This window comes from Xenopus tropicalis, chromosome 1 (assembly GCF_000004195.4).
Source record: "Xenopus tropicalis strain Nigerian chromosome 1, UCB_Xtro_10.0, whole genome shotgun sequence".
In the NCBI taxonomy this organism is placed as follows: Eukaryota; Metazoa; Chordata; class Amphibia; order Anura; family Pipidae; genus Xenopus; species Xenopus tropicalis.
In genome coordinates this window covers 118,712,009-118,725,654 of record NC_030677.2, presented here as the reverse complement: position 1 = coordinate 118,725,654, position 13,646 = coordinate 118,712,009, and the positions used below count along the sequence as shown (strand labels likewise).

General features: G+C 36.8%; 1 protein-coding gene across 2 annotated transcripts in view; it reads right to left on the bottom strand.

Moving 5' to 3' along the window:
- adamtsl1 (ADAMTS like 1) overlaps positions 1–13,646 on the bottom strand; it is a 184,509-nt gene that overhangs the window by 105,103 nt on the left and 65,760 nt on the right. For both annotated transcript variants that reach the window (XM_012953036.3, XM_012953030.3), the window contains exons 5-6: positions 10,660–10,786; positions 1,751–1,825 (exon numbers count right to left, since the gene is read on the bottom strand). In XM_012953036.3, coding sequence (XP_012808490.1) covers positions 1,751–1,825; positions 10,660–10,786 — 202 coding nt within the window. The remainder of the gene's footprint in view (positions 1–1,750; positions 1,826–10,659; positions 10,787–13,646) is intronic.

Genomic DNA, 13,646 nt, shown 5'->3' with positions numbered 1-13,646 from the left:
TTGCAGGTCAATTTTTAGCTTATTAATTGCTGTTCCTGTTAGGAAATTGTGTAAACGCATAAACTCCAAATAGTCTTCAGAAAAATATTGATACCAATATTGATAATGTACCACACACAGAGTTCCATATGGCATTATGAACTCACCCTTTTACCCTTCAAGTACATGATTTCCATTCCATTTTAATTAAGAGACATTTCCTTCCTAACAGAGATTTGGCAAAAGAGTTACACTTTGCACCAATTGTTTGCTGAGTGGGGAGACCCTCCACCCTCCCAACTCACACAACCACCAGTTTTGGTTCAAGTAAAAGAATTTTCCTTGTGAAGTGCACAGTTTATCCATCAATAAATCTCTCCTGAAGCTCTTGAGACTTTTACTGCCAATGTCCAGTATATCTTGCGAAGTTTTTGTTTACATTTCCAAAAACATTCCAAAATAAAATATCCCCATCAGTAATGCTGGGCATTAACTGTCCCGAGGGAAAGGAATACCTGCTTGTATCTCGACCTCCAACATAGATGTTCATAGATCTGCTTTTTACAGAGTACTGTTTAAACAATGTGTTGTCAAATACTTCAGCTCCTTGGTTTTCCCTCTCTCTTAAGAATAACAAATAAGTGCAATTCATTTATTAAAAGAAAAAAAAGTGTTTAAAAGATTGTTCACATTTTCATGTACTGAAAATCTCTTATTAATAGAAACCTGAAATTCCATCACATTGAGAAGTGCAGCTACCCATAGCAACAAATCAGCAGTTAGTTTTGATCAGACTACTACTACAGGTATAGGACCTGTTATCCAGAATGCTCGGGACCAAGGGTATTCTGGATTAGGAGTCTTTCAGTAATTTGGATCTCCATACCTTAAGTCTACTAAAAAAACAAACATTAATTCAACCCAATAGGATTGTTTTGCATCCAATAAGGATTATTTATATCTTAGTTGGGATCAATTACAAGGTACTGTTTTATTACTACAGAGAAAAAGTTTTAAAATTCTGAATTATTTGATTAAAATGGAGTCTATGGGAGACGGGCTTTCCGTAATTCCGAGCTTTCTGGATAACGGGTTTCCCATACCTGTACTACAAATTAAAAAATTAAAGCAAAAGCATATATCTATGTGGTGGTACAGGTAACTGCACTGGTGTTATACATTTAGCCCTTACGTTAGTAAATCAGACTCACTGTCACGTGGGGTAACAAGTTTTTATATAATAGATCCCATACTTGTTTAGAAATCTATAGAATGCACAATAAAATGAAAAAAACCCTGAGAAATATATAAATGTATCTGTCTATCTGATGTCAGAACTAAAACATTCTGGCACAATTTACAACAGTAGTTATTGGATTTTTTAATGCAAGCCCCCTTGTATTTAGTAAGGCCCCCTCTATAACTAGGTTATTACAGGTATAGGAGAATATTTCTGTATCACTTTCAGTCATAGTTTCAAGAATAGGATAGGATAGAAAATATGATGGAAAATGAGCTTTCAGCTTTGAGGTATTTCTATTATATCAAATAGGCACTCTCCCCAATTCCCTCCCTAAATGACTTTCAGACTTCCACAGGACTCCCCAGATGGACAGCCCCAGAGTTTGAAAAGCATTTTTATACACCAAGACTATAGAAACAACATCATATTCAGTGTCCAAATAATAATGATCCCAGCTATCCCAGTAGCACCAGTGCAGTACATAATACTTTTAATGGTCGGACAGATCATAAAATATGTTTTACTTACACAAGTGATCGGGCCCTTTAAGCACCAAACGGACATGTCTGCTTCCATAAGGAATAACGACTACAGTATCATCCACTAAAAGAAAAATCAGAATAGATATTACCACAGTGTTTCCTTACCATTTAGCTGTGTCATTTTACAGTGTTCTGTTTCAATATCACTCTCATGCAACAAACATTTTCTGAATTCTATCCCAATGTACAGGGAAGCATTGAGAATTACCTTCCTCCATTACTCTTACTGCTCCATCTTTGCTGCTGTGATGGTATCTGAGGTTGAGGACCACTGCAACTCTACAATCCATCGGTTTCCTTGCCAGGAATATGGTTTGTTTATTTTGTTTCCCCTCTCTAAGCTATGTATGTCCACAGTTAATAAATGTATATGTACTGTTTGTATATATAAAATATCATTATTTAAAACACGATGACAAAACTTGTACAGAACATTAACTCCATGTTAATTCTTTGGTAAAAAGGAAGAGTAATGCTACTAGAAAAATAGGATTTTCCTAGTAGCATTACTCTTCTTTTTTACCAAAGAATTAACATGGAGTTTATGTTCTGTACAAGTTTTGTAGTTAAGCCTATTGAAGGGCCACACTGCCACAAGTTAAGATGACGGAATGCTGCCTTTACTGCTGCCATGACAGAGTGGTCAGTGGTTAGTAATGCTGAGCTAAGGGGTAGCTTGGGGAAATTTTTTCAAAAATAATCTGTCTGCCCTCATTTATAGTGATACAAACTTATTTCTATTTCTAATTGTATGACCACGTCAGTATCAGTTTAAGAGCCAATAGCATTATTCTGTTAATACAAGAACCATACAAACCAATTTCTGTCTATTATTGTGTGCACAGACAAAAGAATAATAACAGGCAGGTTTCTGTTGTTAATGATGCTCACACATCTCGTGTATAGCCTGTGGCAGAATTCTAGAGCATACTCAGCTTACACAAAAAAGGATGTGGTTGAAAATTTAAACATTTCTTTTTGCTGAGTTGGAAACACAGATTCTGATCACATAAGGAAATGGCATAATTAAAAGCATCTTTTGAGAAAATTCTCTGACACTGAAAGGTCAAAAATCACCCTAAAAGAACCAGCACTTGTGATTTCCGAGATTTAGTCAGTATGTGCATTTATATTTACAAGGTTCCCATACGGGTTCTGCTAGAAGTTTAGCAGACTCCATGCACTCATCCAAGACTGGCTTTTAACCTACCTGCGATTTCAAGTCACTGCATTTGTCTTAAATTAGGGAAACATAAAAAAGTAAGCTGTTTGAGGTGCTTATGCTAGTCCCTATGTGAAACAGAAGAATGCCAGTCACTCACTCCATATACTTGTATAGTACAGGGTGTGCACAGTGAAAAATAAGAGCTCATCAAAAGATTTTCCCTTTTTCAGCTGTTATGAGAGATAGCACCAAATGCATACACATTCTAAGTACACAAAATATTATACGATATAGCCTAACCCATATAAAAAGATATCAACATACAGTACCCTAACAACAGACACAAATACACAGCAGGCAGGCATCAGCAGAATGACCCTGTAGAGATGATCAGCTGCAAGGTGTAATATTTATTTATGGACTACAACACTGAGGAGGTGCATGATAAGTAGCAGATGTACCCACTACTTATCATGATGTGATGTGGCCCCAGAATGGCAATGTTGCCATTGTACCACCTACCTCATTCACTTATGACAAAATCAAACATAGACAAGGCTGACCTTACTTCTCTCCTGTTCTTCTACCTACTACTTAGACCCTAGAGACTAAGTTAAACAAATTTGTTTTAGTGGATGCTGTCACTGAAATGAATTGGTGATACTGAGAATACTGTGCTCTGGAGTAAGGTTTAAGAACCTCTGATGTTTATCGTTCAATTAACTAGTTAATATAACCAGTAAAGGGTACTTGCTTTAACCCAACATTCTTCATTTCAAATTAAAATCATTATGGGGCAGATTTACCAAAACTCTAATATTTCCAATTTTTTTCTTTTAAAAAATTTTGAATAAACTGATTTCCATAAATGTCTGACATTTACTAAAAAGTCTGAAATGAAAAAGTCGCAAAACTATACATTTTTCGAATGGTCACACCAAACCTCTACTTTTCCAAACTGGTGCACAAAAAAACAGTTTAAAAAATCCGAAAACGTCTAAAATTTCAAAGCATAGAGGGTCCTCCAGGGAGGGGAAATCTGCCATTGACTACATGATCTCGGGAAGTTTTATCTGGCAAATTGTGAGATTTGTAGCCATTTTGTCACATAGTAAATCTCGAAAAATTTGCAAATTTTAGCACTAAAAAAAACAAATCATAAAAAAAAATCTGAGCGTTAGTAAATGTATATCTTTCTAAATTCAACTTAAAGTCATTAAAATAGTAAAGTAAAATAGAGAAGTGAGCATAAAATAGAGCCATTATGCTTTGGGGCAGCAAGAAGACAAGAAATACTTGCAGGAGGAAGACTGGATTCAACTAATCTAATGCTCTAATGCTCCATTCACACTGAGGAAACTGTTGCTGCAAACTGTTATATAGTTTAACAAAACAACAGATCTGAAAAAAAAATCATAAAACACATATCATAAAAAGATGATGGGTTTGGAACGGTCTTCAAAGAACTTAATTCTGCATGTAACTGTAGAAAAAAATGCAAACGCAAGAACAGAATCCTGACTACAGGAAATGTTTAAAATATAGTGTTTCTTTCAGTGTTTGTATTACAAAGTATTGACTGGCATTTCCTAAAACTTTTGCAGCTTCTGTATTTAATTTTTTAAATGAAAATGAAAAACTGCATAGCCCACTACTAAACAATGTCAGCCATTTACAACTCTTTGTCTATTGACAAGCAATTTTTTTTATGCCATAATTTTTAGCCAGTATCCAGTGCATTAGACCAATATATATTTTGCCACCAAAGTAAAAAAAATAAATGATAATTTATTTAAAAATTATTTATTTATGAGTGCTCATCTCAATGCTAGAAGAGACATTTTGCAAGAAAAGCATGTAAATGTACAGTACTCAGGAAATTTTTAGACTAAAAATTAAAGTATCTAGACACAAAGGAACTGATATAAAGTTGGTCCTCCCTTTGGTGCAATAACAGAAGGATATAGTTTTGGATCATGGTTGAAATTGCTTTCATTCAGCCAGAAGAGCATTAGTGAGCTGGATTGGCAGTAATTTTGGAGGGTCGGGTCTGACTCCTGTTTGGCATTTCAACTTATCACACAGGTGTTTAGTTGGGTTCATATGGGGTCCTAGCTCAAATCATGGAAAACTGTTCCAGGCCAATATTCCTTCTACATAAAACTTACCATTGGTATTATGCATTCAGGCAGGTAGTATTCTTATGCAATCTGCAAAACCCAGACTTTTCCATTTAATTGCGACATGGTGAAATACCATTTATCACTCAAAAGGATGTGTTTAAACTGATCCAGAGGCCAATGGTGGTGATCTTTACACGGCTACAACTGATGTTTTTGCATTGCACATAATGATGTTAGATTTGTTTATATCAGATCACCCACAAAAAGCCTGCAATTGGCCTCCACTTTCTCCTGTCACTGCTTCATCCTATGGAATTATTTACTAGATTCCGTAATTTAGATTTATGCATGGAAAAATAAGATGAGGTCATGGTAAAGTGCAGTATAGTAAAAATTAATGATGCCTAAAGACTATGCCAAGCTTCCTAGCAAAGTTACTTAAACACATAATATGCAGAACAACTGGCATAGTTTAGCAGAGTAAAAAAAAATCTTATGTACAACAAAAAGAAAAGTAAAGATGGTCCTCGAGAACGGCTACAATTAAGAGAAATTTGTGGACTTCTCAAATAATCCTTGAAACATGGTGAGAAGGGTTTGGTTTGTAGAAATAGGGACCATTGATTTGTACTCAAGATCTGCAATAAGCACTCCTCAAAATGAAGGATTAGTGCTCACAACAAAAAACTCACCTACTTTCTATTTATTTTTATGGGATTTTGGAAAGCATATTTATAAATTTGTGAACTCTAACATTCACCCACTGATTAACACACTTCTATAAATCCTATAAATGTGGTGAGCTCTAATCTCACTTTTTAATAAATCTGCCCCTAAGGTTAGTTTCACAAACACATATCCTTTGCCTTTCACCTTTATTTATATAGCTCTTCAGGTGTTTGTAGTGCTTTAAAAGGCATAAACACAAAATCAACATTTCGGTCACAATTTAGGACCTTTCTCAAGGTCCTAGGCATTTTCCCTTGCTACTTGGTTTTTCCTACCCTGAAGATCTTACAGTATATGAAATATACATGTCTTTTGAAGCTGATTGTCTAAAATAGGTGCTTAACTGCATCAGTGGGGCGCCCCATAGCATTTTTGTATCTTTAGTAGTAGTTGTACTTTAGTAGTTGTTGTATTTTGTGTATAGTATACAAAGTAAAGTATACAAAGTGCAGTTTTTGTATACACCAGTGGTGCAGTTTAGCCAGTCCCACTTTCTTCATAAATGTCACAACAGAAGTCAAACAACATCTTAAGTAATGTTTCTAGGTGTGGTGGTGGTAGTGATTTGTGGAAGCTTTGCACCTTCTCACATTGCCTTGCTGTGGGGAAACACCACATACAGCTGTGCGTTTTTTTTTCCCTCCAAAAGTAGTTTTGCCATTCCTGTGGACAATCATTTTTACAAAGATTTTCATGTTTTTTCATTACTATTTTGTTAGTATACATCCTGTTAACTTTTAAATATTTTGCTTGGCAAACGTCCTCCGGGCTAATCCGACCCTGTGTTACAACTGATCTGAGAATAAAAGGCTAATTAAAACACGCAGAATATTATATGTACATTATTATCTTGCTAAAACCCCAGTAAAACTGGATGCAAAGTCAGCAGAACTTGTGTGTTCACATCAAAACAATGCTTATGGGAACGCAAACAGATGTGGGAGTCCATCGGAGCAAGCCCTTGGAAAGATTTCTAGGAAAAATATTTGTGGCTAAACACACCTTGGATGGCAACAGTTTTCCTCAGTCACACTTCAGCAAAAATAAGTTGATTTAGAACACAATTATAGCCATATGGATACACAAAACAGTTACTTTTTAATAGCTAAAACACAAACCGCAAAGCAAATGAAAGGCTCCCTAAAAAGTCTACTAAATTTATTCCTTTTGCCCAGACTGTCATGAAATGTAAAAAACCAACCCACTATTAAAAGTTGTAGTATCAAACATGCCATCCTCAAGCTATATAATTTCAATGTCAGTTAGGCATCCCTGGCTTATGTATAATCAGCAACAAGCTTTTATTTTATGTGATATGTTTCACAGCCAATGTACCCTCTACATTGGCAGCACACACAACAAAGAGTAGCATGAACAGCAAATTTAGCATGCAGACATATAATTCTGCCCTTACACAGAAATGTCAGGACACAGGCCTTTACGAAGTATGCCCAAAAGACCTGTAGTAATAAGTCAAATCAACTGGACTTGCTGTGTTTTTCTTGAAGACGTTTTGCCAGTCATCCCACTGGCTTACTCAATTCACAATGACTTGTACAAAGATCTTCACATATATGGCTTCCACATGGAGGACCACATTATAAAGTTTACATGGGAAGATGTGCAAGATAACACACTGGCTTTTTTTGGACTGCTTGGTAAGAGTCAGAGAGTGTGGAAAGCTGGTGCTGTTTTGTCCTAACAGGGGCACCAGCCCGGGGTACAAAGTAAGTGATTAAAGTCACTTGGGGGTGCTTAACATTTTAGCACCCCCAAGTGACTTAGCCTTGCCTTCTCCTTTAAAACTTGTTGGTATCCAGATGGGGTCTTTGTTAAAAGCAAGAGAAGAAGGAGCAATAACACCAAAACTACTGGTGAAGGTGGAAAGTATGACAGACAAAAGAACCTAGTCCCCTTATGTAGCAAAAAAATTAGAGATGCAATCTTTTTAAAAATTGTTCAGTTTTCAGACACCCTGCTACATATGGGAGGACCAAGTTCCTTCTACTGTCATGTTTTCCACCGTCACCAGTAGTTTTGGTGTTATTGCTTCAACTTCTCCCAGTTTTAACAAAGGCCCAATCTGGATACCCACAAGTTTTAACAACCAATCAGAGATAAGTTTTCTTTAGTCTACTGCAATCTGAATTACATGTCACTGTCTAACTGGTTGATATATGTTTTACTACTACTCTGCTTGTAAATGTGCACAAAATAATTTTGTCTCAGTATTATATCTGTAATATTTTACAATGCAGCTGTTGCTCAATTACAGCTCCCATGATACCAGCCCACAGGATGCTGGGAATTGTAGTTCAGAAGCAATTAGTCTCTTTTCTATCAGAAACCGCTGATGGACATTAACCTTAATACAGCATTCCAGCTCATTAGAACAGTATATACAGTTATGACTAAATCCGCAAGAGTCACTTATAACACAAGGGAAAATGCAATGCTGTAAATGTAAGTTTTTCTGATCTGGAGCTAATAATCACGTAATCTTGCTGCATTAATGGGACAGGATCTGACATGCAGTTTTATTCCATACTATTACAATGTTTCATTATTTCATAAAAAACAGCAATATTCCTAATAACACTTACAAAAAAAATTGTAGGGGAGCAGGAAAATATGAACTCCCCAGTAAATAAAAACTCTCTAAATTTAGTTAGTCTCAGATGCCCATTTATCAACGTTTATGAAAACTTGGGAGCTGGGGAACTGTAATAGCCAGCTGGCTGTATCACTGCTGTGTGTATTTCCTGGGAATTCCATTAATTATCACTCATGCCTTAACTAACTGCCAACTGCATCCACCTGTGCAAACCTACAGGGCCAATTCCTTCCTTGGGAAATAGCCAGGGAAATTAACAGGGCACAAATACTTAGAGAAAGTACTGAGAAATAAACAGCGCATGTTAACTATACAGACACGTGAAAAATAAGTTATAGCAACACAGTAAGTTTGGTTGAAAAAAGACACGTCCATCAAGTGCTACCTTTTATGTCTATATATAACATGCCTAACTGTTAGTTAAAAGAAAACCCCCTTCTGAAGCCTCTCTAATTTGCCTCAGAGGTAGAAAAAATTCCTTCCTGACTCCAAGATGGCAACTGGACCAGTCCCTGGATCAACTTCCATAACCCTGTATTTCCTCACTTGCTAAAAAGCCATCCAACCCCTTCTTAAAGCTATATAATGTATCAGCCAGTACCACTGATTCAGGGAGAGAATTCCTACAGTTTCACAGCTCTCACTGTGAAAAACCCTTTCCAAATATTTAGACTAAACCTCCTTTCTTCTATTTGGAATGGGTGCCCTCATGTCTGCTGGAAGGACCTACTGGTAAATAAAGCTTTAGAGAGATTATTATATGATCCTCTTATATATTTATACATAGGTGACATATCACCCCTTAAAGGACATGTAAACCCCCCACAATTTTTTTTTTAAATGTAATCAGTTAACAGACTCTTTGAAATCTTCAAATACCCACCACTCTGGATGTTCAAAGGTTAATAGTAAGGCTATAGCACCCCCTTAATCACTTGGGATTCCTTCTCCTCCACTAACCCACTCGTCCCTCTCCCTTAGGAATTAACTTTGGCGCTTGGCTAACTCAGTATGCTCAGTTCTTCTCAACTCAGGTTACTAAACACGCCCTCCAGTCTAGCAGCCAATGAAGAGGTGGCACTGCTGGTTCCCATAGAAACTCTGCTCTAGCGGTGCACTCTGCTGGAGAAACATGTTTTTTCTCCTAACCTACTCTCCTAAGCTCAATTTAACTATTACAGGGCACAATCCAAGCAGGACTTTTTTAGCAAAATAAGTTCTGCCTGTGTAATCCTGCATTCTTTATTGCATGAACTTTACAATGCACATGTGCTGTTTGCAGATGTAAATGTCACTGAAGCTGCTATTTGTTTCAGGAAAATATGATGGTGCTGTTAAACAGAGGGGTTATTTGCAATACAAATGCTGTGGTTTGGGTGGGGGAGAAGTTTCAAACTTATATATAAGATAGAAAAATGTAGGGTTTACATGTCCATTAAGCAACTCTTCTGCAGTGTAAACAACTCAGTTGTTCATAACTGAGATTTGTTTTACCTTTTAGCTGCTTAGCTACCCATCTCTGGACCCTCTCAATAATATCCCATTTGAGCCTTGGAGACCAAAACTGCAGGGCATACTCTAGATGGGGCCTTACCAGCGCTGTGTAAAGTAGAATTATAACCCCCCTCTCCTGCAAATCTATGCCCCTTTACTACAGCTCAAACCCATGTTTGCCTTTGCAGCTGCTGCCTGGAATTGCTTGCTACAAAGCAGTTTATTATCTACAAGGACTCCAAGGACCTTTTTGTTTTAATTATGAATTTGCCTAGTGCAGTCCTATTAAGGGTATGCAGTCCTTAAATTTGAAGATACATAAAGCAAGGTTTGCCCTGGTGCAGTAAACCATAGTTGCCAATAAAATGTTTGCTCATAGAAAGCTGACCAGTAAACGCTACCTGCTGATTGGTTTCTATAGGTACTAGACCTGTAAACTTTGCGCATTTTATTATAAAACCCCCATAAACTAGGTTGTGTCTCTTTCAAAAGTGGCTAATAACACAATAGTAACACATTTCGCTTTTTAAAAAAATATCAAGTAGATTTAGAACATATTTCTAAATTCAGCGGTAGAGGGCAAATTCTAGCCATTGCTACCTGTGCAGATGGTATAGAAACAACTCCCATTAAGCAACCTGTAAAAGAACACAACTGCCATCATCTGTAAGCTCAACAAACATAAAGATCATATGAGTTGTAGATCTACAGCAGCTATAAGTGAGTGGACTATTTCAAAGACTGGTGGTGGACCTGGTATAATGACTTACGTTTATTTGCAGAAAGTTGAGATTTGTATGTTCCTCGCACCAAACGGCAGGTAGACCCTTCTCCATTGCAGACACCACAATTATCTTCCTTTGCCGTGCTTCCTAGCTGGTGATCGCAGCCAACAATCTGCCAATATATTTATAAGAAGTGATTGGTTTCTTAAATTATTATTAATTTACTTCCAAGTTACACTGCCATCTTCAAAGCAGCGTGATTAACCCCAAGAAGTGACTTTTGTCTGAACAATGATATTGAAGCCAGTGTTCTACTTAAGTGGAATGTCTTTACCAGGACATGCTAAAATATATTCAGCTTGGATTTATTGGAAATCTCAAGTCTTACTTCATAGGCTTCCAGGGAAATATTGCTGAATGCAGAACCAGTCCACAATAAAACAGAAATGAATGCAAATAAAAAGATGGATACATAAAACACACACAGCTGTGCCTTCCAGTGCACCACTAATGCTGCTGTAACACAAGGCCTGATCCTAGTGTACATAAAGCAAATGGCTACTGGGGACTTAGCACTGCACTGTTATGAAAAATTACACCCCAGGCGGCGACACTGGATTTCAAATTCAATAAGATTAACAGTTTAAATGAGAAGTTACTTATGATTTGATGCTGCCGAGACATGTATCAACTAATCCATGTAAGTTAAACAGTTCAAAAGGCAGACGGCCTAACTTACAGAGCATGGATATATGGGGAGAAAAATAAAACAATTAATTTCTAAAACTCATATTTTAGAAAAATGGTAGAAATAGAAAGCAACTTGAAAAATTATTTGTGGTAAATGAATATGTGAAGTAGAATCCCTTTAACTCTAATGTGTCTAAGCCAAATCTAAGTAAATGTTTTATGCAATAGCTATATATCTCGAAGCAGATTCCTGCATTTTAGAATTTATGAGTTGCTTAAACTTTTAACTTTTAGTATGTTATAGAACAGCCAATTCTAAGCAACTTTTCATTTGGTCTTCATTTTATATCGTTTTTAAATTATGTACATTCTTCTTGTGACTTCTTTAGCATTCAACTGGGGGTCACTGACGCTAGCAGTCAAAAAACTATTGCTCTGTGAGCAATAAGTTTCATAACTTATTTTTCTGTTCAGGTCCTCTACTATTCCAGACTCCCATCCAAAACATTCCCTGTTGCCAAGGTAATTTGGACCCTAGCTACCACATAATTGCTGAAACTCCAAACTGGAGAGCTGCTGAACAGAAAGTGAAATACTTATAAAAAACACAAATAATAAAAAATAGCACTCTTTCTAAAAGTCATTCTAAAAGTTAACTCAAAGGTGAAGACCTTTAAGCTGGTTGTTTTGTAGTAACACTTGTGTCTAGCTACTATGCTTTAATAACACCCCATGACATCCTATACATTTATTGTATTTTATTAAGGCAGACTCTTTTACACCCCTCGTACTGCAGTGTGATAGCTCTCTCAAGCACAACAGGGCTCTTCCTATACTTTAAATGAAGTATAAATGGCAGACCAATTTTCCTACTGTGATTAAATTCAGAAGAAGGGCAAGGTTGGGGTCAGGTTTACCCTGGAAAATATTTATAAAAAAAAAAAACTTAAATTGCTCCTCAGTTTGCATTTGTTTGAATTGCTAAATTCTGTTGAAATCAGATTATAATAACTAGGAACATTGGCCAGGCAAATGTTACAAAGAATGCTAATCAATTTGTTCATATATTATTACTGCTACAAACTGCCCAAATTGTGATAGCACCAATCCTACTGACCCAGCTATGACAGACCCTGTGGTTCCCATATGCTGATTTTGCTTTCGGTGGATGTTATATATGTCCAAGTGGAGGATGCCTTGATATTAGCTGATGGGACTGCCCATGGCACATGCTTGTGTGGGTGCAATGTTGTATATAAACTATTAAGTGTGTGAGCTATTATGTTCAGATAGAAGACACACAGAGCAACTAAACACCAGAAAATACCCTGCCATAGACAATACTGAGTGTTGCCTCTACTAAATCACTTTTGACAATTATCAGTAAATTATCAGCATTGCCTATTTTGTAGCCATGACTAGTAGCTGCTACTAGTAGTTCTTTGTGTCTTCTTTTATTTATACATATATAATGAAGTGACATTGCGATTATGATTCAAGCAGTCTAAACATAAATGATTTACACAGTTGTAGCCTTGAAGGCATTTCCCATTTAACAGGATAGGCCATTGTCAGCCTAAATGCCCTGGGCATTGTCAACCTAAAAGTCCCAGTTACATCCTCTAACTGTTCATGAACTGCTGGAAGTTGCAGTTAAATATCAGCTTCAGTGTCCCAAGGCTAGAGAAAGGATTGTGCTGGGTGTGATCCACTGAATGAAACCATTGTAGTTATCTACCAATAAATTTGTTACATTTTAGTGATTACTGGGTCTTCCCACAGGGTGCAATGCATAGTAGCATAGATGAACACAGGGACACAGGGACATTTTAGCTAGAGTTTAAACACAAATGCTTGCACAAGGATCACTCAATTCTGTTTTCCGCTTTCACCTGTGTTTGTTGGTCTATTTCAAGGAACAAAAACCCAATTGTGTAAATTACACAGACAGTCAATACAACAATGCAAAAGCCAAACATCAACTGGTGCTGGCACATTCCCGTGAGGCATAAACATTGGTACTTAGAGACACAGGTCGCTAAACACATGGCAGTTTTTTATTACACATCTATATTTACATTTAGGCCTATGTGCGTACTTTCCACGTGTTTGCATTCTCTTTGTTAATGTTTGTTTGGCTGCTATTTTTGGGGGGTTGACCCTTCCCTTGTTTGGAGGGAGCTTCATTTCTCCTAGCTTCAGGCAGTTGCAGACTACTATTGTTCCTTGGCTGACCCCACACAGCTAGAAATAAAGAAGCATGATAAGGCAGAGCAGCAGAGGGCTTGTTAGTTCATACACATCTCAAGGCTCACAACATTGCTTTTTGAAAAATGTATTCT